The sequence below is a fragment of the Dasypus novemcinctus genome, chromosome 18, assembly GCF_030445035.2.
Source record: "Dasypus novemcinctus isolate mDasNov1 chromosome 18, mDasNov1.1.hap2, whole genome shotgun sequence".
NCBI lineage: Eukaryota > Metazoa > Chordata > Mammalia > Cingulata > Dasypodidae > Dasypus > Dasypus novemcinctus.
The window spans coordinates 22968571-22990194 of NC_080690.1; the positions used below are offsets into that span (position 1 = coordinate 22968571).

General features: G+C 51.3%; 1 protein-coding gene across 3 annotated transcripts; it reads right to left on the minus strand.

The window, feature by feature from the left end:
- Positions 1–1960: 1960 nt before the first annotated feature.
- Positions 1961–21347, minus strand: SLC9A5 (solute carrier family 9 member A5). 3 transcript variants are annotated; one of them, XM_058279869.2, is made up of 16 exons: positions 20699–21347; positions 17755–18057; positions 16169–16332; positions 15908–15986; positions 15438–15480; positions 14631–14851; positions 14204–14406; positions 13900–13989; positions 13733–13803; positions 12898–13027; positions 12371–12459; positions 12084–12210; positions 8139–8309; positions 7564–7633; positions 6759–6887; positions 1961–4214 (listed from the first exon to the last, which is right to left on the minus strand). In XM_058279869.2, exons 1-16 carry the CDS (start codon positions 20889–20891, stop codon positions 3742–3744), a joined length of 2556 nt encoding a protein of 851 aa, XP_058135852.1. In that variant the 5' UTR covers positions 20892–21347; the 3' UTR covers positions 1961–3741. The 3 variants fall into 3 exon arrangements, with proteins under 3 accessions (XP_058135852.1, XP_058135851.1, XP_058135850.1); XM_058279868.2 differs by having other exon boundaries at positions 7564–7630; positions 15438–15615; XM_058279867.2 differs by having other exon boundaries at positions 15438–15615.
- Between the last annotated feature and the right edge of the window lie 277 nt (positions 21348–21624).

Here is a 21624-nt window from a genome sequence, read left to right on the forward strand (position 1 = left end):
CTGCCTGCACCCGCGCCTGCGGGACGCGCCGCGGAAAACCGCGAAGCCCGGGAGGCCACGCAGCCTAAGCCTTCGAACGTACCGGAGCGCCGCGACCTCGACGGCGGGGCCAGAGGAGCCTTCCGGCGTCCAGGGGCGCCGCCTCCTGGCTGCGCCGGCGAGAACGCGAGGCCGCAGAGAGCCCCGCGCCGCGCCGCCCCCTGGGGGCCGGAGGGCAGACCCGCAGCCCGACCGGCGGGTCCCGACGTGCGACGCTCTGGGCCGGCAAGCAGCGAGGCGCCCACTCAGCGCCCCCTACCCGCCGCCCTCGTCCGCCGCGCGCCCAGGCGGCCCGGCCCACCTCCCCGGCCGGCCCCGCTGAGCTGCCTTTTCTACGCCTCCCCCTCGCGCACCCACACCAACGGCCGTTCCACCCGTGCCTGCCGAGGGGCGTCGGAAGTCATCTTCCGCAGGGGCAGCCGGTGAGTGAGCAGGGGGCTCCACCTGGGGTTCGGGGAAAGGGGCTTTCAGGAGCTTATGCGGGGGGCGGGGGTGGGGGGACGCTTGCCTACCCTGCGGGGGCCTGAGGAGCCGAGTCCCAGGCTCCCTCAGCAAGGGAAGTAAAACAGCCCTTTCCTCACGGCCCCCAAATCTGGCCCAAAGAAGAAAGTGTGGGCCCAGGGTTCCAGGAGGCTCCTGAAAAAAGAAACTCCCTGAGCCTAGACCAGCTGCTTGGGGCTGCTGGGAGCTGGCAGGGGTAGCTTCATGGCGGGTGGGGGTAAGGGGCTCCTACACTGCAGCCCCCATCTTCCTTCCAGTCCCCAGGTCCAGGCACCAAGAGATAGACTGTGTGAGGCCATGATGGGATGGGGGCTGATGTCTGCGCTGGAGAGAGGGAGATACAGCAGGCCTCTCAGACCCCCCTCCATCCCCCTCTATTTCTCTCTCTCTCTCTCTCTCTCTCTCTCTCTCTCTCTCTCTCACACACACACACACACACACACACACACACACGCACCCCCAAAGTCTGGCCAAGAAGGCTGGTGCTGAAGGAGGAACTCTGCAGCAAGAGACTAGCCCAGGCCTGGCTCCTCTGCTTACCCGCTACTTGAGCTTCAGCTGCTCTCTTCTCCTTGAGGGTCACCTTCCTTGCCTATTAAAAAATGGTCGTCCCTTTCTCCTGGGATTGTCCTGAGCTCTATAGAAAACCCATGTGTCAATGTCTGCTGACAGCACTGACGCTGTGTTTGTGCCCTGCCCCCTCATTTTGCCCTTAGTCAGGGGGTGCTGTACTGGTGAAAGTCTCTGGGATAGATGATCTATGAGGTCCCTCCCAGCTCTGAGGTTTGGCCTGACATTCCCCAAAATTTGTGGGAAAGTTGTGGGCAAGTTGGCTATGAGGCCAGAAGGCACTGTGCTCCTGCAGAAAGTTTAAGCCCTGGGGGTAGGGGTAGGTGTGGGGGTATTATGGCTTCCCTGGCTCAAAGGCAGAAAGGAGCCTCCTTCATGAACCCAGGAGGCTGGAGAGGGAACCTGAGCATCAGGAGCAGGCACTATGGGGCCAACAGCAATCCCTCCACCCATTCCAGCTGCCACATCAGCACCCCGAGTCCAAGACCAGCTACCAAGGAGCCTCATTCATGAGCTGGTCTGGCTGCAAAGGAGGCTTCTCAAAAGGAGCCTCAGAGTTGTCCTGCCTCCCCAACCCCGACCCCAGCCTCCTCTAGCTTCAGTGAGCAGCAGGACCAAGCTGGGTTTCCTCTCCAGCGCAGCCCAGAGCTGCCCCCCACTGAGTCATTGCCTCCTGCTCCCTCCCTCCCCTGCTGCTGCCCACCCCACCCACCAGCCAGGCCCCCCGGCGTCCTAAGAGCTGGGGGAGTCTGTGGCGGCACATATACCCCTCCCGAAGCCAGACAAAGAAGAGGCCTCAAGCCACAGGCTATAGCTTGGGCCCAGGCAGACAGATTCAGAGGCAAGCACAGAGACTCTGGGCTAGGCCCTGGTTTATTCACCCCATACAGAATGCAGGTTGTAAGCTTCATGAAAATTGTATGTTGCCCACTTCTGTACTTCCAGCATCTAGCACAAGGCCTGGCACAGAATAAATGCTCAGGAGTGCCCGACATGGGCCAAACTACCTCTGCCCTTCTGAGGCTCCTCATCTGAGTTGAGCTATAAAGCAGAATCACAAACAGAAACAGATTTGGAGGCTCAGTCTGAAAGGGAGACAGAGAAGAGCAAAGAGCTGCAGGATAGCAAAGATATGATAGAAAGGGGGACAGAAAGACTGAGGCCAAGTGGGGAACACTAGAGGACAGGGCTTGGAACCAGGCTGGAGTGGCTGACCACAGCAGGCCCTGTGGGCTGAGCTTGCAGGACTGAGCAGTGACTCATGGGGCCCAGCTCTGTGGCTCTCCTGGCAGCAGAATCTACACACAGCAGCCTTTTCCACTGAGATCATATCTTTAGGCAGCTTGGCACTTGACTTCCAGGGTCTCTTTCCCTGCTAGACTACTCATATTGTGGACTCCCAATTCTGTGATTTTTTTGCCCACCCAGAGATTCCCTGACTGCTACTGCAAGCTACCTGTAAAGAAACAAGATTGGGGAGGTATAGAAGAATAAGGGAGGGCCAGAGGGATAAGCAGTCCTGCCCAGAACCCCTCCTCCACTTCTATCCCAGAAGCCCTGGGGTAGCAGTTGCAGGTTCCACTTTCTCACTCTAGATATCCCTGTTGCCTTCATCCCCAGAAACCTCAGGCACATGGATACAGGGCACCCATCCATCTGGGAGATGTTTAATGTATCTTAGGTTCAAGGTAACAAAGATAGGGCAGGTGCTAACCCCAGAAAAGTTACCTGCCACCCAGTGCACGCCCTTATCATGGAAGCCAGGCAAATGGAGCAGTAGCCCTGGGACACCTGGTTGTTTTCCTGTTTGGGGAATATAGATGTGGTGATATGGACGTCCAGAGTCCACTGTTTCCCCTCCTCAGAAAACCCAGACCCAAAGATCAGAAAGGTCCAAACTTGGACCCAGAGCACAGATCCTCAGAGTGGAAGCAGCCTGGTCTGAACTCTGGCCCAGTCCCATGGCTTTGTTTCTAAAGAAGAGAACTGTCACCCTATCATTGGCAGCAAAGGGAAGGAGCTAAAGCACTAAAGCAGGAAATGGAGGCAGAGATTCCCCATGGCCCTAAAAAACAAAACAAAACAAAGAACTGGCTATGGGTAGCTGACCCAAGAAGGCAGTAGAGCCCAAGGTTGAGGCCTGTTCTGCCTCTCACCCCAGTCCCTCTGAGTACCATCCTCTCTGTGAACCTCATTGCCAGGGAATTGTCCCTGAGCTGGCATTGGGGAGGGCAGGAAAGGCCAACACCAGTTGAGGAATGATGCCCTTGCTTTTAGGGGCAGGAACAGCTGCCTAGAATGACCCCAGGAAGACCACTGGAGAAGGGACATCAGCTACTCAAGACTCTGGCCTGGCCCCTAAAAGCTCTGGACTTGGTCCTTTGCCTGAGAAAGGATTTCACTGAAAGGGAAGGCAGCAGGGAGGAGAAGTAGGGAGGATGGTGAGAAGGGTGCCTCTGAGGACCAGCCCAGAAGACCCCTCTGACCTGTGCCAAGGGAGCTGGTGCCCTGTTGCCACTTTAGTCCAGGCCCCACTGATCCCATGTCAGGCTGAGTAGGCTCCTCTACCCATTGTCCAAGGAACTCTTCCCACAGGGGCTCTTGCCTCCTACTCCTCCCTGAGTCCTTGGGCTACAGCTGGCCACTTCTGTTGAACTGGATGTGCCAGCGGGGTTTGGCAGCACCCAGGCTAAGATGGCTGGGGTCCTCGTGGCCCATGAGGGGCTGCAGCTCCTGCTGCTGGGGAATGTCAGCACTGCTCTCACTGCGAGAGCGACCAGCCTTGGCCAGGCTTGGGGGAAAGGTGAAGCTTGAGCAGGTATCATAGGACTGGTGGAGAGGGGTCTGGGGCTCTTCGGCAACCAGTGGATAGGGAGGCAGGTGGGTTATAGCCGGGGCCTGGGTACAAGGCGGGGATGCCAGGCTCTCCAGAGATGAGATGCTCTGGTTCCAGCCTGTCTGCATGTCCACGGGCACGATCTTGGTGGTCTCCGAGGACACGTACACTGCCAGGTCCCCCTGCCCACTCTTCCAGGGCAGCTCCTTCTCTGCACAGGTTGGGGAGGGAGGGATGATGCGTGGGCTGGGACATACCTCAAGGCTCCCTAGGGACAAAGAGTACACATGAGCTCATTAACAACACAAGAATCCTCAAGTATAAGCATATTTTCATGAATAGATTCATTCTGCATTTGCCATATTACATCCATTTGTGCAATTATTTGATGAAAGTCTTGCTAAAGAGAAGGACCACAGGTGGTTTTGCTCTCCATTGAATCCCCAGCACCTAGGACAGAGCTGGGCACAGAATAGTTGTTCAACAAATACCTTTTTAACAAATGAAAATAATGCAAGCAACAGAAAGCAGGGACCAGGCAGAAAAGAAGCAGTCAGCCCTCAGCCTACTTGTAGCCCCAGCCCCAGAGACCACATCCTGAAAAGTCCCATCCCAGCTGGCCAGCTCCCACCACAGCCCTTTGGTTGGACAGAACCCAGAGTGTGAGTTCATGCAAGCCTAACATCAGGCTAAAGCTGAGCCACAAAGGGGATGACAGAGCACAGGGTACATGCAAGAATCTCATAAGTGCTGCTGGCAATACTGAGAAGCTTCTCAGTGAATAAGGCCACAGCATTACCTGAAATCTGGGATTCTGAAAAAGAAAGCCTGGGAAAGCAAAGTCCTCGGGCCATGCAACACCCATAGCTCCCCACAGTCAAGCACAAAGCCTTGAATATAATAGGTGCTCAGTATATATCTGTTGATTAAGTCCTGAGCAATCCAACTTCTTGACTGATCACATTATGAGATATATTGATGTTATGAATAAAAGTAAAACTATATGCTTTGAAAGACTAAGAATATTAAAATTTTAAAGCAAAAAATTAAGCAAACAAAAATGTTAGCATTCACCTTTAAAGAAAACTAACTCATTGGTCCAAAAACTGATTAAAGAAAAAAAAGGAAAGAATCAAGCGTTTATCCATTCTTCCCAGTATGAACTGGACCTTAAAGTGATCAAATAGTTGATGAGGGTAAAGTTCTTTATAGAAGAAGTCCAACTAATAAATGCAGGTGAAAAAATATATATCACTATTGTACAATCCCAAATGAAATGATGGATCTGGCAATGATCATCTGGAAAAAAAGCTGATGGGAAACTTGATATTGAATGGATCAGGCTAACAATATTGAAACCCACTGATCAATGTTAACCTCACAGACAACCAAATAGTGTGTTTCCTGATGTGATGCAATACTTCACTATCTATGAATTATTTCTACTAAAATTTTTATATTAAAATATGATCTAGATTTAACTACCAGTTAAAGAAAATATAGGGGACAGAGAAATATATTAAATGACATTGTTGGGGATGCAATCAATCAGCAAAATCCAGACAGGGAATGACTATGCAACAAATGACAATATATACATTGCAAGGGGGGAAAAAAGAAGGAGGGGGAACCTACAGATCAGGGTTTTTCAACCTCAGCACTGCTGACATTGGGTCAGGTAAGTCTTGTTGGGGCTGTGCTGTGCATGATAGGACACTTAGTAGCAACCATGGCCTCTGCCTACTAGATGCAAGTAGCATCCTCCTCCTCTAAAGTTGTGGCAACCAAAAATGTCTCCAAACACTGCCAAATGTCCCCTGAGGGGCAAAATCACCACCCCCAAAAACACTGCTATAAAGTTAGAAGAGACTTATCAACTAAATGCCATGTGTGAGCCTTACCTGGATCTTTATTTGTATATATAAAGTACAGGTGAATTTGAGCATTGGCTGGAAGTTTTAGATGATAATGGTATTGTGGTTATATATATATTTTTAAAGAATCCTTATCTTTTAAACATATATGCTGAGATATTTATTGGTGAAATTATATGGTATCTAAGATTACTTCAAAAGAATTCAGTGGGGAGAGGGGCAAGGGTGGAAGTGCAGGTGAAATAAGATTGGCTATGAATAAGTAATAATTGAAGCTTAGTAATGGATAGATGGGAATTTAGTCTACTCTTCTGTCTACCTTTGTAAATTTTGAAATTTTCTATAATAAAATATTTTAAAAAGACACCTGAGGGTGCTTGAGCCAACCAGCAGTGATATTTAACATTACAAGTGAATTAAGTCTTCACATACAGAAACATGTATATGATGTTTTTTATCCACAATAAGCCCCTATTGATGAATCCATGCTCCTTCCCCAGGTCAGGCTGTCACCCTCACCAGGAGCTCTACCTGAGGGCAGTTGTTCTGAGCATGGGTCACAACAGAGCCTTCTATTAGATTTGCTTACCACTTCATTTTCCTCCCAGACTGCAGGGAGGCAGCGTGGCAGTGGGGTTTGCAGTGAGATGGGTCAGGTTAAAGTTCTGGTTCTGCTGTCTGATGCTGGACAACTCACAAGTACTTCACAAGCTCTATGAGCTCAGTTTCCTCATCTTTTTTGTTGTGAGGGTTGAACCAGATCATGCATGTCAGGTGTCTGATATAAAGGAGATGCTCAGAATATGCTGGTTGGTGAATAAATTAGTGAATGGGAAAAGGGATTTGTCTGGAGTAGAAATCAGGAGGGAGAAGGGAGGAAGCCAACTGCACAGCTCAGATTGCTCCAGAGGGGAGGGAAGCAGGGAGGAAGCCATTACCTGAGACCTTGCCCTCCTGGAGAACCTCACCGGTGGCCCGAGCCACAAAGATGATCCCCTCATCGTCCTCCTTCTCTGTCTCTGAACTGTCACTCTCCTCCTCAGACTCCACGGTTAGTACCACAGCAGCTGGACAGGGACAAGAGCTGAGTCGGGGCGGCCAGCCCAGCAGCTGCCTCTTGGTACTGCACAACCCCAAGCTGGCTCCCTGTTCACCCAGGCAGAGCCTATGGTTAGCCAAGGCACCTGCTTTCTCCTCTGGCTGTTCCTGGTGTAGGGGGTGGGGGCTTTGAGAGGAAGGGAAGTAAGACCTCAGAGCCCACGGAGGCAACCAGAGAAAGCAAGGTCCTCAGAGGAAGCCATGAGGGAAGCCTTGCACCCTCCTCCCGCAACCTCCATCATTTCCTCTCAGCCCCAGATCCCATCATCAACTGAAACCTGGAGCATTTAAACAGCTGGAAGGCCCATCAAAGTTCAGTTCGTCCAAACTCATTCTTTTGCAAACAAGGACACTGGGCCCCAACATCCACCCACCCTTCAAAGCTCAGACAAAGCTCCCCCTTCTCTATACCTTTTCCACCTTGTTTGAGTACCAGGGCCCAACCCATAGATAGCAGTGAGTCACCTCCTGTCATACATTTCCAACTCTTGAAATCAAGTTTACTCATCTAATCCCTGAGGGGAAGAAGCACAGCCCATTGTGCTGAAGATACCACAGAGGAGGTCCTGCAGGATTCTGGCTGATGGGCCCCTGCCCTTTCCATCCTCCCTCCCATCCTCAACCCCACCCCTGCTTCCTGCTTGCCTGTATCCTGAAAGCCCAGGTCTCGAGGAGGTTTCCCATTTGTAGTCTCAGTGTTAGCCACACCGTCCTTCTGAGGACCAAGAAAGAAAACCTGAGCCCCTGGCCTTAGATCCCAAATCCCAGCCCTGTCCTCTGGTAGGGTCAACAAGAGGACAAATCCTCCTGACCTAGCTGGGAAGGGAATTTGTGTCTGGACTGGTCAATACCAATGGTTCTACCTTCCCTTGGCCATCCAGGCAAATTGGTAGAATCTGACTAACTCATTCCCCAGCTAGGACTCTCAATACATCAGCCTAGGCTAAATTAGGGGCTCATGGAATTCCTGCCCATTTCATATCTGGCAGAAGATCGTGCTGCCTCCCAGCAGGTGAGCACGTGGCCTAGAAGCTAATCTCCCTCTGAAGGCCTCACCTTACTCTTCTGGGGTTCCAGAAAGATCTAAGAGGATACCCAAACTGCTGCAGCCAGTGAGTCCCCAAGGAAGGGGTCATCCTAGGCTGGATTCCAACACTTAGGAGCTCAAAACTGTTGCTCTCAGCCTCCAGCCCCAAACAGTTCCCAGAGAAAGGACGTGCCTTCCTGTGGCCAGCCTTGCGGGGTCGTAGCTTGCTCTTGGTGATGCAGATGTTATGCTTGGTGGACTTAAAGGACTCCAGCCGCCGCTTCATGTTCTGCTGGAAGACCTCCTTGTCCTGTCGCTCCTGCGCATCCTCTGAGATGAAGTGGCGGCTACAGCTGGCTTTGTACTGGCAATGACAGCCCAGCCTTGCCATGAGGCTGGGTGCCTTGGCCTCCCACAGGGACCCAGCCCACAGGCCCAACATGCTTACCACAGTCTCTGCCAGGTGGACTTTTCTATTACTTAGCCATGGATTTAAAAAACAGGAACAATAAAGCAATAGGGACCCAACAAGGGAGTCTACATTTGCAGTTCATTAAGGGAAAACTTTTCCTTATCCCAGAACTTATTCCCCCAAATCTGGCTTTTCCTATCCCCTACTGTTCTTTCCCATTCTCTCTGATTTCAAGTGCCAGGAGATGAGGGGAGACCATGGATTATTTCCTTCTTGGTACCTCCATTTATCTGAGCCTGGTCCATACACCCACACTACCTGCCCGCTTCTAGCTTCACAGGATTCTCTTTCTAGCTGGAACTCTCCAGCTAGCCATTCTGCAACTACCATCATGAACCTTAGACGGTGCTTTGGGTTTTGGAACTCTTTCCTGACATCCTAGACCCTCCCAGTCCTGACGACTTCCTGGACCCAATTCAGGACTATACCCATCATCTCCTCATTTGAATGCTTGCTCAAAGATGGAGCCCACTACACACTCATCTAGACTCCATCTCTGCCCTAGGCTCCCTAGCAACCTTGTCATTATCTAGTGGTAATTCTACAAAGCACTGTCTATTCCAGACCATCTTGCCTTGCCTCACATCCCTCAGCTGGTCAATTTCCTATGCCTCCTATTTCCTACTTCCCTGAACCAGTTCTAATAGTTCTGTCAAGTGTCCCATCTACCTTCCCCTACATATTCACCCAGCAGTCCATCTCTCTCCAGGGTATGAAGAAGTCTGTCCTCCTTCATAGGCTCAACACTCAACTCTGGCCCCCTGATTTTCACAGCTTACTCCTTCCTGCCTCCTTAGTTCTCTGCTTCCTATTTCTTCCTGATCATCAATCCTTCCCTCACCACTGACCCCTCCCCTTTTGTTTCCAAATATACTCCTACCCTTTCCTCCTTGAAGAAAGCCTTTTGATTGACCCCATTGCCTCCCTTGGTTGCCAAACTTTTATAATTTGATTCAGACATTTTCCCTCATACCTGTTACTTCCCTAATTACTAGAAATATGACATCAAGGTCTGCATTGCCTCCTCTGTGGTCACCAGTCCAGTGGCCTCTGCTTAAGCCTCAGCCCTGACCTCTGTGATCTGGCCATCCTTCTACCTCCAGGCACCTCAGAGATACCATCTGCTACTGCTTCTCCATGTGTTCCTTCTCTCTCCTCCTTCACTGGCTCCCCTTCCTTTTCTTCCATGTGCATTCCTCACAGTGCTATCCTTGGCCTTCCCATTTTCCCTCTAAATGCTCTACCCAGAGGACTTATCCATTCTCTTGGGTTCAGGTATCCCAGTAATATAGATCCGTGGTCCACAAACACCAGCCATTAGACCAGCTAGGAGACCCATTAAGAATAGAGATTCTTAGTCCTATTGCAGACTACAGGACCAGAATCTTCAGGAGGTGAAGCCAGGAGTGTGGATTCTAACAAGCTCCCCAGGGCATTCTATTGTAAGCCAGGGCAAGGAAACCTTTGATGTAGATAGCTTCCAAATCTTTATCTCCAGTTCTTATCTATAATCTTATCTTTCTAACTGCATACCAGACACTTCTGTCTCTATCTGATTACATTTCTGTGAGAAACATGAAGAATTATGGATTGTGCTGTGGTACAACTAAGTGGAACTGGTTGAGTAACCATACCCCAAAAATGCTTGATCAATCTCAATCTGGAGGAAGGTCTTCAGTAACATTGCACAAGACTCTGTCCTCAACTCTATCCTGTCTAACATTTTATGTGGATTTGGATGAATACAAAGTTAACAGGCTTAGCAGATTTTCAGATGACATGTAATTGAAAAGGAGATACTTGATGGTAGAAATGAAATATAATCAATGAAATTGTGGGCTAAATCATATAAGATGACATTTGACAGTCATAAGCAAAATCTTACTCCAGTTTTTTTTTTTTAATTGACTACACAAGAACTGACAAGAACTGGTTGGACTGAACCCACTGACCCATCTTAAACACCCACATGCACACACAGACAACCAAACATTATGTACTTCCTGATGTGCATGAAACAATAAGAAATACATAGCATACCTATTGAGTGTTCCTGAATCTGATCAAGCTTCTAGATTTAACTAATAGGAGGAACATGTCAAATGCTACCAATGGCATCAGCAAAATCTAGAAAATGGGAAATTCTCCAAGACAAAACATCCCATTTCTTCAATAAATAAAAAAAGGAAGGGGGAGAAAGAACTATTATAGTTTTGTTTCATTTTTTAATGAAGAGACATATTTACCATGCAAAGTGTGGACTTTAATTGGATCCTGATTTGAACAAACCAGCTGTAAAAAAGATAATTTATTTTTTTGAACACTGACTGGGTATTTGATAATAAGAAGGAATTATTGTTATTTTTTGTAACTGATAATGGCACTAGGGTTGTACTTTTTAAATAGAATTCTTACCACTTAGAGATATATACTGAAATATTTAGAGATGTTAAGATACAATGTTTGGAATTTGCTTTAAAATAATAAAGTTTAGGTGAAGTGTGGTGGAGACATAGGATGTAACAAGATTAGTCATACCTTGATAATCATTGGAGCTGGGTAATGGATAAATATGAGTTCATCATTTGATTCTCTCTAGTTTAGTGCATGATTGAAATTTTCCATAAGGAAAAAGTTTTTAAAGAAATCTATAGGTTGGAGGAGACAGGGTTCAGTCATTAACATGAGGAAGACATGGGGCTTTGCCTGACTATAAGGACAATAAAGGCCTCCAGTGTAGTGAGCTAAAAAGTAAAGGAATCCTGGACTACGGAAAGAGAATGGCGAGTTCCAGAACTAGAAAGGTAAGAGGGCCTCTATGCCCTCCCCTGGCCAACCACAGCTAGAAAAGCACCTTTTATTCTGGGCCCCATTTCTTATGACAAGAGGAAATACACCAGGCTGGTGCAGGGGACAGGGGTTTTGGCCTGAGGATGAGAAGACCTGGGGTAGGAGGGAAGTGCTTTCAAACCTTTAAGACTTCTTTTGCAGAGCTTCAGAGAATCAAATCAGGACCAACGGGGGCAAGTTAAAGGAAGACAATTCTGTCTCAACTATAGAAAGTCTTGGTGTTAATGGCTAGCCTACCTGTTAGAAAGTTTCCAGGTAATGGCTTGTAGGGATCACAACAGATTATCTCCTAGATGGGTGGGGCCCTGCCAGCCCCAGAGCTTTATGATCTGCATTGTACTAACTCATATTACCTAAAACAGATGTCTGCCTTCCCCATGCTAATCTGGACCTGCAGGCTTCCTCAGCACTCCTGCTTTTGATTGTGACCCCATCATTCTCCCAAGGTCCCTTATACTTCATCTCCTCCTCTTCCCTTTAGGGCCAGTCACCTAGTCCTATGTGCTCCCCTACCTTCCCTGCACCCACCACTTGGTGCTAATCCTCACTGTTTTCACCCCAGGTTCCCAACTTGTTCTCCCAGCCTCTCAGCTCACTCCCTCCAATTTGATCTATACTTTATTATCAAAGAAGGAATCCTTGTAACAGACCAGACCCCTTTCTCAAAAAAAAAAAGAAAGAAAAGAAAAAAAAGTTTCAATGGGGCATTTTCAGCTCTCCACATGCTGGCACTAACCACCACTTGAGCTTCTGATCATAGCCTCACTGGACCCACACTGAACTTGCCCTTTGACCTCATGCCCAGCCTGTTCTCACCCTGCGGCGTGGCTTGTAGAGGCCTCCACAGAGCAGATGATGCATCACAGCATCCTCCCGATCCCGGCCACTGCGCACCGTATCAATCACTTGCAGATCCAGGCATGCTCCACTGCCACTCTCCCTCCTGCAAGTAGTGAGGAACACACATGCTGGGGAGGGGGCAAGAGGCACAGGCCAGGAGAAGGGCAAAAGTAAAGGCACTAACGAATCTTCCCCGGAAGGAATTCAAAGAGAGAACCAATGAAGAGGAGCTTGAAGAAGGGGAAAGGGGCTCAAGGACTCACAGCAGGTTGGTGACAGAGGTCTCTGCCACAGAATTGCGGCTGGGCATAGAGGGCAGAGTAAGCCCTGTGGAGGACAAGACGTGGCCTCCCTGCAGGGACCAAGGTCAGATGGCAGTCAGGTGGAGGAGGGCCCAGAGAGCAGAAGGGTAATAAAAATAATAATAACGAACACTTAATTCTTATTTTTCAAGTGCCAATAACTGTTCTAGACACTTTACATATTGAGTCTATAACATTCTATGACAGGTACTCTTATTCCTGCTTTTCTACAGTTGAGGAAACAGCTCAGAGAGGATAAGTGACTTACCCAAGGTCACAAGCCTATAAGTGATAAGAATTAAACCAGATCTGCTGACTCCAGAGTCCAGCTGTTTCCCACCTTTCTGTAATGCTGCCAGCTGCCACTTCACAAGATCATGGAGCCAGCTGGGAATTCCCAGCTCCCTGTTCTGGACCTGCCTGCTTGTTGCCCCTTCCAGCCCTGCTCTTCAGGCCATCTGCCTGCCCATCACTGGCTGCTGGCCCACCTGGTCCACGAAGCTGATGGCATCCCGGATGTTGAGTCTGTAGTACACATCCCAGATCTGGTCCCGGATACGGTAGGCTGACCGCCGCATCAGCAACTGACTCAGGTACTTCTTGTCAAACTGCTCCCACCTATGGAGGATGCCAGGCCCAGCCCTGAGTGCCATCCCCAAGCTGGGCCAGCTGGCCCTTCCTCAGATGGGGCAAGGGGACCACCAGCACTGGCCAGCTCTCCTGGTATAGGCTTCAGCCAGGGGGAGTCTCCAGGCTAGTCCCTGCCCTTGGTAGGATTTACAGTATTATGGAGAAACCCAACATTTATCGACACTTTTACAAATAAATGTAAAATTGCAACAGGACAAGAATTACAAAGGAGAATTATAGAATGTGGTGGGGATCTCTCCTAGTCAAGGGGGCTGGGGAATCATCCCTAAGGAACTGATGCCTTGGTGAAATATGAAGGATGAGTAGACATTAAGGCTGAGTAGGTAAAGGGAGGTGAGGGAGTGTTCTACTAGAAAGAAAAACATGTGCAGAGACCCAGTGGTGGGGGAAGGGGCATGGCGAGGCCTCAGGTTAGAACCCGAGGTTTGTGTGATTAGCAGGAGAGGGCAGAGCATGATGAAGCCAGAGTCTGGCAGAGCCAGACCACACAGGGCTGGGCAGGCCACAGTAGGGAGCCTTGTCTTATCCTGAGAGCACTGGGATGCCAGGTGGCATGTCAGGCACCCAGCCTGAGCTTGGCTGTGCCCCTTCTCAGAGTGTGGCATGTGTCCCATGCTGCCCTGGCTGGTGGGGCTGCTGGTGCTGAAGGAGCTTCGGGGGCAGCTCCCTCACCTGTCCCTCCAGTAGTGATAGCCATGGTGCCCCACAACGTCCTCCACTGCAGCCAGAATGTGGTCAAAAGTCTAGAAGGGGGGTGGGTAGGGGGACTGGATCAGGAATCTGCCCAGAATAGGAGATGGGAAGAGGGACAGGTGAAGGGATGGGGTTCTGGTACCCACGTGCTCATGCAGCTCCTGGTTCAGTGTAGGTTTGTGATGCTCACTCCTCTTCACCTTCAGCCACTTGACCAGTGGCTTGATGGTCAAGCCCTAAGGACAGGCGGTAGGTGAACTCTGCCCTATTCAGTTCCTTGCTGCCTTCCTCTTCCCATAGTTCTGCACCACCAACCCCGCTGCGCTCAAGGTTGGGGATGGCAGGCCTACCCATCCCCCAATGGGAAGAAAAGCCCCAGTCCCTGAAGCTCCAAGACACCCCTAGGGCCTGCCAGACCCCTTCCCCACCCAGCCTCATGGGCACTCCCACCTGTACAATGACTGTGAAGAAGACTACCACAATAGTAGTGGCCACGAAGTAGTCCTTGGCAGGGACCTTGGTCCTGTCCAGGAGGATGACGAGAGCAAAGGCCACAGCCCCCCTCAGGCCCCCATAAGACATCACCACCTGGTCAATCTTGTCCAGAGGGACTAGCCGGAACTGATTCAGCACCCACGTCTGCAGGACTACGCCTACAGCAGGAAGGAGGCCAGTAGGAGCAGAGCGTTGGGAGTGGAGGGCACTGGGAATGAAGGGCACCAAATGTCTGGGCTAAGGTCTGACAGGAGCTGGGAGAGGTGAGCAACAAGGCAGGGCTTAGGAGTTGACAGGGTTGGGGACTCAGAATGGGGGGATGAGCTGAGGGGTGGAGGGAGGGCAGGAAGGAGAGTGAGAAAGCAAAGGGAGTCGGCAATACCGAGGGCGCGGAAGAACAGGATGAAGAAGAGGGTGCCCAGCACCAGCCCAGAGTCCCAGGCCCACTTAGAAGAGTCTACAGCCGAGATGCCAAGCAGCATGAAGATGACAGTCTCAGCACAGCTAGCTAGAGTCTTCATTGTGTATTTGACGGCTGTGCGTGACTTGTGGGAGATGTTGGCCTCCACATACTTCTTGCAGCCTAGGCCACACATGGTCACCCTGGGAGAGGAATGGAGAGACAAGGCAAGTGAGGAGGGGTGGCAGGAGGCATAGCCTTCGAGGTTTGAGCATGCTATGAGGAGTAGAGGGAGGTGATGCCCATCATAAGGTGTCAGACTCTCAGTCCTGAAGCCCAGAAAGGCATGGAGGCTGCTCCAGGAGACACAGCTCGTTAATGGTGGTCCTGGGATAAGAGCCCAAATCTCCAGGCTCCCCACTCAGTGCCTCCTGGAGGGGAAGATGGGGAAGCATGGTCTGACTGACATACCTTCTGAAGCCCCTTTTGGATTACCCCAGCCACCACAGCCAGGCACCACACCTTGATTCTGCTTCTAGATTGGTCTACACCCCTGAGAACACTCCAGGCAGAGGAAGACTGGGTTCTGGGGTTCCCAGGACAGTTCTGGAGGCAGATCCTGGGACATTACCTGAGGTTTACTATCTCTCCAGGGGAACTAGAGGCTCCCACTACCACAAGGGCTGAGGGAAACCAAGAACTCCTCAAGGTCCTACATCTGTCCACTGAGGGACAACCATCTCTAATGCCCCCTCCCTGCTGTCTGCCTGTAAGACCCCCAGGACTCACGCAAGAATGGCGGAGAGTGAGGTCATTTCAGCAGTGAGGTAGGCTGCATAGGCGAGGAGGAAGACCAGCAACGGCTCGATGATGCGGACCCGCTTGGTGAAGCGTGTGGTCAGGGCCAGGAGGAAGGCAAAGACTAAGCCCACAGCTGCCCCGCCCAGACTGACCACAAACAGGGAGGCTGGGGGAGGAGTGGGTTGTCAGCCTGATCCCTGGCCTGGACCCTTCCCGGGCTGACAAGACTGCTGCCTAGCAAGGAGTGGAGGGTGATACCCACCACACTCCCCGGGGGTCAGGATCCCAGAGCCAGGATCCCAGGGAAAGACCCTCTTTCTCTGTTTCTCAGAACCCCATAGAGAAGAAAGGGAATGGGGCAGAATGCAAACTGTCCTGACACCATGGTTGGGGTCAGGAGGACAGCAACCCAGGGGAAGCGGACCTCCAAAGGCAGCTGGGAGAGGGGAAATACTGACCGACTCCCTTCAGGTAGTCAGTGACCTGCACATTGGCAGAGCCCATCTCCACAAAGGAGTTGCAGACCTTGTACAGCACCTAAGTGAGAAGAGGAGAGTTGGGTGGGAGAGGGGAAGGCAGCAATAGGGACTGCTGGGAGATGGTAAAAGCTGAGAGTTCTTCCTCCTGAGAGGACTTGGAGGAAGAATCTGACCTGGGGAAAGGTCTGAACCCCACCGGCAGCCTGGGGTCAGGGAATGGTGCCAGCCCAGCACTCTCACCACAGTAACTGCATCATTGAGCAGGGACTCGCCAAAGACGATGATGAAGAGGGTCTCGTTGACATGCACCTCCTCAAAGACAGCCAGAACAGCCACGGGGTCCACCGCTGAGATGAGGCTCCCAAACAGCAGGAAGTCCAGCAAGCCAGCCTGAACCCTGGGGGCTTTGGAGGGAGAGATGGGGGACAGGCCAGTAATGAGTGACCTGTCTCCTCCAGCATTCTCTGGGGAAGCCCAGTCCCATTTTGAAACAAGGAAGCCCAGAGATTACTTAGGATGGTGAAAAGAGCATGGCCTACAGATCGTGATACTTGTTCCAAGTTGTATGATGTTGGCTCAGCCACATGACTTCTCTGACCATGTGTTATCTGCTACCTGGAAAGACTGCTAAAAAATCAATCCAGAAGATGGCTAGGAAAACCCTATGTCTCCTGGAAAGCTAAGGTGGCACTGCTGATGATAATAACCATAGTAGTAATAACCACCAGAAGGTGGAAATGGGCTGTTGAGAGTGCTTCCTCATATCTTGGTTCTCAGCCTAAGGGACGTGACACACACTTCTTAGCAGAAGGGGAGGGGACATCAATCTATGAAGCCTAAATGCAGGAGGAAAAGTACCATAGGTGGGACTTGAACATGTCATATAAGCTCTGAGTCCCTGTTTCTTCACTGTAAATTGGAAATAGGATCTATGTGTAAAAAGTATTTATTTAGCCAGTGCCTAATACATAGTAAGCACCCAATAAATATTATTACTGTTATTATTGTGGTCTGATAGCCTCCCTTCCCTTCCCACCTCAAACTTCAATAACTTGCTAGGGAAACCAGGTTGGGGTCCCCAAATAGAAATCGTCAACCTCTCCTTGTGCCTTGGAAGAAGGCTGAAATGTCAACATCTAGGGTTGAATGGATTTCTCAGGGCAGGAAATGAGGAAGAAGGGAGCAGGAGAGGGCAGGCTGAAGGCAAGGTGGCAACCCTGTCCAATGGACCACTCACAGATTTTGGACCTGACCTCAAAATGAATTTAAGGGCCTCCCTGTACTTCCTCCATTAAATGGGACAAATTATACCCCAACAGGGTTGTTGTGAAGAGTCAATGGGATAAGGAAGGAGAGAATATCCAGTGTAGAGCCTTGTATTTGTGGATGTATAATAGGTATTTATTAAAAGTAATAAAAGCAGAAAATCACCCTAACATGGCCTGGGCAGAGACAGACAAAGCCCTCACATGAGTGCTGAGTTGTTTCTCAGGGGAGCAGGGCTGGCAAGTGGCAGTGTGGTAACAGGACAGGAGGCTGCAGTGTGGTAACGCAGGCTCCCCAGCCTGGCAGCACACATAAAGCTGGAAACCAGGCCCCTTCTCAGCTGTCATGAAGCAGAAGCCTAGACTTGACTGGCAGAGACCTAAATGAAGGCGAAGGCCCATCTGGAACATTGCCTTACACTCCAGTTGGGAGGAGCTAAGATGGAGCTCCTGGGGAGGGCACTGCTCTCACCAACTTGGGTCCTCCATACCTGGAGGAGGGGCAGCATGGGGGGTCTGGCAAATCCACTCTCTGCCAGCCCAAGTCTTAGAGTTACTCACCCACAAGTCCAGCCTGCTGCAGGCCCCAGAGGGCAGTGCCTGTTGTGAAGGCATTCCAGAGTGTGCCCACCACAGCGTAGGTGAGGATGGCACCTAAATTGTCAAAGAAGAGCCGGCTAGGCATGAAGTAGCCTGAGTCCAGCACGATAGGAGGCAGCAGGAAGAGGAAGAAGGTGCCTGGCTCCAGTTGGTACTCAGCTTTCTTGGCCACAGCCAAGACAATGCCTCCTAGCACCAGGCCCAGCAAAATCAGCAGGCAGCTCTCAGGGACCAGAGACGTCACCTTCCGCGACAGGTGGAACACTGCAATGCAAGAAGAAGCCCAAAGGTATCAGCTTATGGAACAACTCCACACCCTGGCCTATGGCCCGGATTTAAATCCTAGCTCCTCCATTTACTAGTTCTGTAACCTTGGGGCAAATAACTCCACCTCTCTGACCCTCGGTTTTCTTGTCAGCAAAATGGAAGTAAGAGAAGTAGGTGTAGCTCAAGTAGTTGGGTACCTTCTTCCCACATATGAGGTCCCAGGTTCAATCCCTGGTATCTCCTAAAAACAAAAAACAAAGTAAACAAAAAACCAACTCTCATTGGGGAGTAGCTCAGTGGTTGAGCACCTGCTTCCCATGTGTGAGATCCTGAGTTCAATCCCCAGTACATCAAAAAAAGAAGTACAAGCAGAAATGATCTCATAAGATTCAGTAAAATAATCTACACAAAAGCTGTAAGTGCAGTGCCCATGGCAAGCACTCAAGAAATATTAGCTGTTTTTATACCATTATGTCCTACCATCTTAATTAGACCATAATACATATCATACCTCCTAGGAGCATTGTATACCTCCTAGGTCAATATGGTTTTCGTTAAACAGGCTTATGAAAGACTCCATACTTTAAAAAGCATTGGGTTCAGTAGTCAGAAGATCTCCAGGTCTTCTCACAACTCTGTCACTATCTTTGTGATCACAGGAAAATTATTCAATTTACCTGAACTTCAATTTTTTCTCCTATAATATGGGGAAAGTACTCATCACAAAGGGGTGAGGATGAAATGACATAGTTGGTGAATGTGCCTAGCATGATGTCACACACATAGTAGTTGCTCAATAAATGTTAGTAATTCTGTTGGAAAATAACAGATTTGTCTTTAGGAAAAGAAGGGATAAGAAAAGGGTTTCTAGTACTATTGCTTATCCTGCCTCTCTGTCCCCTCAAATAAATTCTTCTGGTTCTCTCTTGGACCCTGAGACCATGAGTAAACACACCACATCTCTCCCCAAACATGGTGGAGACCTTCATGTTAGCCTGTATGAGGCCCCATGCCAAAACAGTGCCCTATGAAAGCCATCCCTGTGGGGCCTAGAACAGGGCCTGGCACATAGCACTACATAAATATTTTTTTAATAAAAGGGGGGAAATCCTAGCAATGAAGTTGGAGGCAAGTATCTCTGAACACTCTGCCTTTCTTCTGAGGATTATTTTGGCTGGTAAGAGACACTTTCCCTTCTCCTACTTCCATAGGAGGTGTCACCAAAGCCAGAAAAAGTACTATGATTGATGAGGGAAACTACAGTCATAGCTCTAAACCCTAATTAAGACAAGGACTCTCCTGCAACTCAGACTCCTCAGCAAACCCAATTCTTGGCTCCCAAACACGAGGCTCCTCCCACCTTGCTCTCAGTGCTGCAGGGCCTCAAAGTCAGCTCAGTCATAGATCTCCCACACTCATCCCTACCTTGGTCCCCCAGCCGCCCTCACTTAGGAACCCTAGTGTATCCACATCTCCAGAGTATGTACCAACTCTTGCCCTGCAATCCAAGACCCACCATGAAGCCTGTTCTCTGGCAGAACCAGGCTCCCTGAAGACATTTCAGGTCCCACTTTCCACTAGTATTAATCTCAGGCTGCCACAGCAGAGTGGAGAGTTATTCTACTGATGCCCAGCAAGCCTCGCCCCCCACCTCCCACCCCAGGTAAGGCAGTGTCCCTGGAGGAGGAGAGGGTGGCAAATTCTATGCTGTGTGATTCCTACATAAAGACTTTATTGGTTAGACTGGAGTACAGGCTGTGCCAGCATAGATGGAGAGTGAGTAGCAACGCTCAGCTATAATTAGTCACCCCCACAGCAGAGCCTGCAGAACAGGGAGAAGGAGGAGGGTCTCTGATGGGAGGAGGGACCATTCGCTGCTCTGAAGGGAGGAGGAAGGGACAGAGGCAAGGAAAAGCAGCTCTATTCTGGGAGAAAAAAAGGGTCTGAAGAGAACCCTCACTGTTGTGAGGATAGAAGGAGGTTGGGTACATGAAAGCACCTAGTGCAGACAGCACATAGTAAGGCCTCAATAAATGGAAGTTTCCTAAGTCCCAAAATGGACCTGAACTGGGAGAGAGGTTCCCACAGTTAGGAGCAAGAAGGTGGCCTCTTTAAATGGGGGGTGGAGGGGGAAATGAGGAAAAGCGGCAGCTTCAGAATCTCAGAGAATGGACGCTGGGGCATGATCTCCAGGGAAGGCTGCTTCCTCAATCAGAATGCCTACGTTCGCTGGAAAATGCCACCCCATCAATGTCCCCTCACGTCCTCACCGTCCTCACCGCTGGCAGAGGTTTCTGGGAGGCTGGGGTTTGGGGAAGAGAGGCCAGACTGAGGAATTACTGTGCCGAGAAGAGGGAAGCAGAGAGGGGTTCTTCTGGGCGAAGGAGTCCAGGGATAGGGATGGAGAAGAGAGTTGGGGCAGCCCTTCGCGAAGGCGAATCCTCGGCGCTCCCATGGGAGAAGAGGAGGAGGAAGACCCAGAATAGGCGACGCAGGAATTGGGTGAGAGCCCGGATTTGTGGAATGCGAGACTAAATCCAGGCGGTGTGCAAGAAGCCGGCCGGGATCTGGAGGAGTGGGGGTTTGGGGGCGGGTCCGCTGCCGGCGGCCGGGCTGGCGCACGCACACACGCACTCACCGATCTTGGCCAGGCTGGCCACCAGGATCCACAGGGCCACCAAGTAGGGCGCCTCCACCTCGTGCCACTGCCAGCGGAAGAGCGCCAAACCTGGGGGAGGCTCGCCGGGCGCCCTCGGCTCCTGGGTGGGCGTTTCGGCTGCTCCCGCCCCAGCCAGGGGCAGCCCGAGGAGGGGCAGTGCGGCGCGCAGCATCCTGCAGCCCGACTAGCCACCCGCTCGGCACCGCACGACAGCCAGCCCCGCGTCGCCGCCGCCGCCTACCCGGCGCCCCCGCGTCACAGGCACGTGGGGCCCGCTCCCCCCAATCCCCGCTCCGGTACCCCGAAGCCAGGTCTGGACTCCGAGACCCTGCTCCTGGCGTCCGTAGTCGCGACCCGCCTCTTCTTCCCCGCGACAACCTTCTCTGCTATGGAGATTCCCCACAGCAGCCCTCTCCCTCCCAGTCCCGCAATCTTCTCCTTGGAGTCCGCGCCCCCAAACCTCCCCGACCCAGATTCAGAGCTGGGTGCTGCCACGGCCCTCCAGGGGCACCGCGACGACGCACGAGCGGGACAGGGGTTCCGCCGCGGAAGGTGGGGTGTCCGCCGGGGTCTGGATCCGGGTGGGAGGGATGTGGCTCTGCCGTCTCGCCACGCGCCGCCACCAGCTGGTGCCCACCGGCTCTGCGCTGCGCGGTGCGGAAGGTAGGGGGCGTGCGCGGCCGCCCTCCGCGCCCCGGGCAAGGGCCTGGGACCCCCTCCCCGTACCCACCCCGCCCAGCGCTGCGCACGCGCACTGAGCACGCCCTGCAAGCCGTGATGGACAGCGCTGCCCCCAACGTCCCCAGAAACCCCAAGGCCAAATGGGTCCAGGTCATTTCAGGCCGAAGAGGCTGTTCCTCACACACCCCCAAACCGGTCCTCGTTTCCCTCAAACTACAATAACT

Bases quoted from the DNA above. Each gene is read 5' to 3' on its own strand.
- SLC9A5 (XM_058279867.2), bottom strand. From the start codon at position 20,891: ATGCTGCGCGCCGCACTGCCCCTCCTCGGGCTGCCCCTGGCTGGGGCG. The intron at 13,804-13,899 runs GTGGGTACCAGA...CCCCCCTTCTAG, and splicing joins ACCAGGAGCTGCATGAGCAC to ACTTTTGACCACATTCTGGC. The intron at 12,460-12,897 runs GTGGGCCAGCAG...TGGTCCCTGCAG, and splicing joins CCATCAGCTTCGTGGACCAG to GGAGGCCACGTCTTGTCCTC.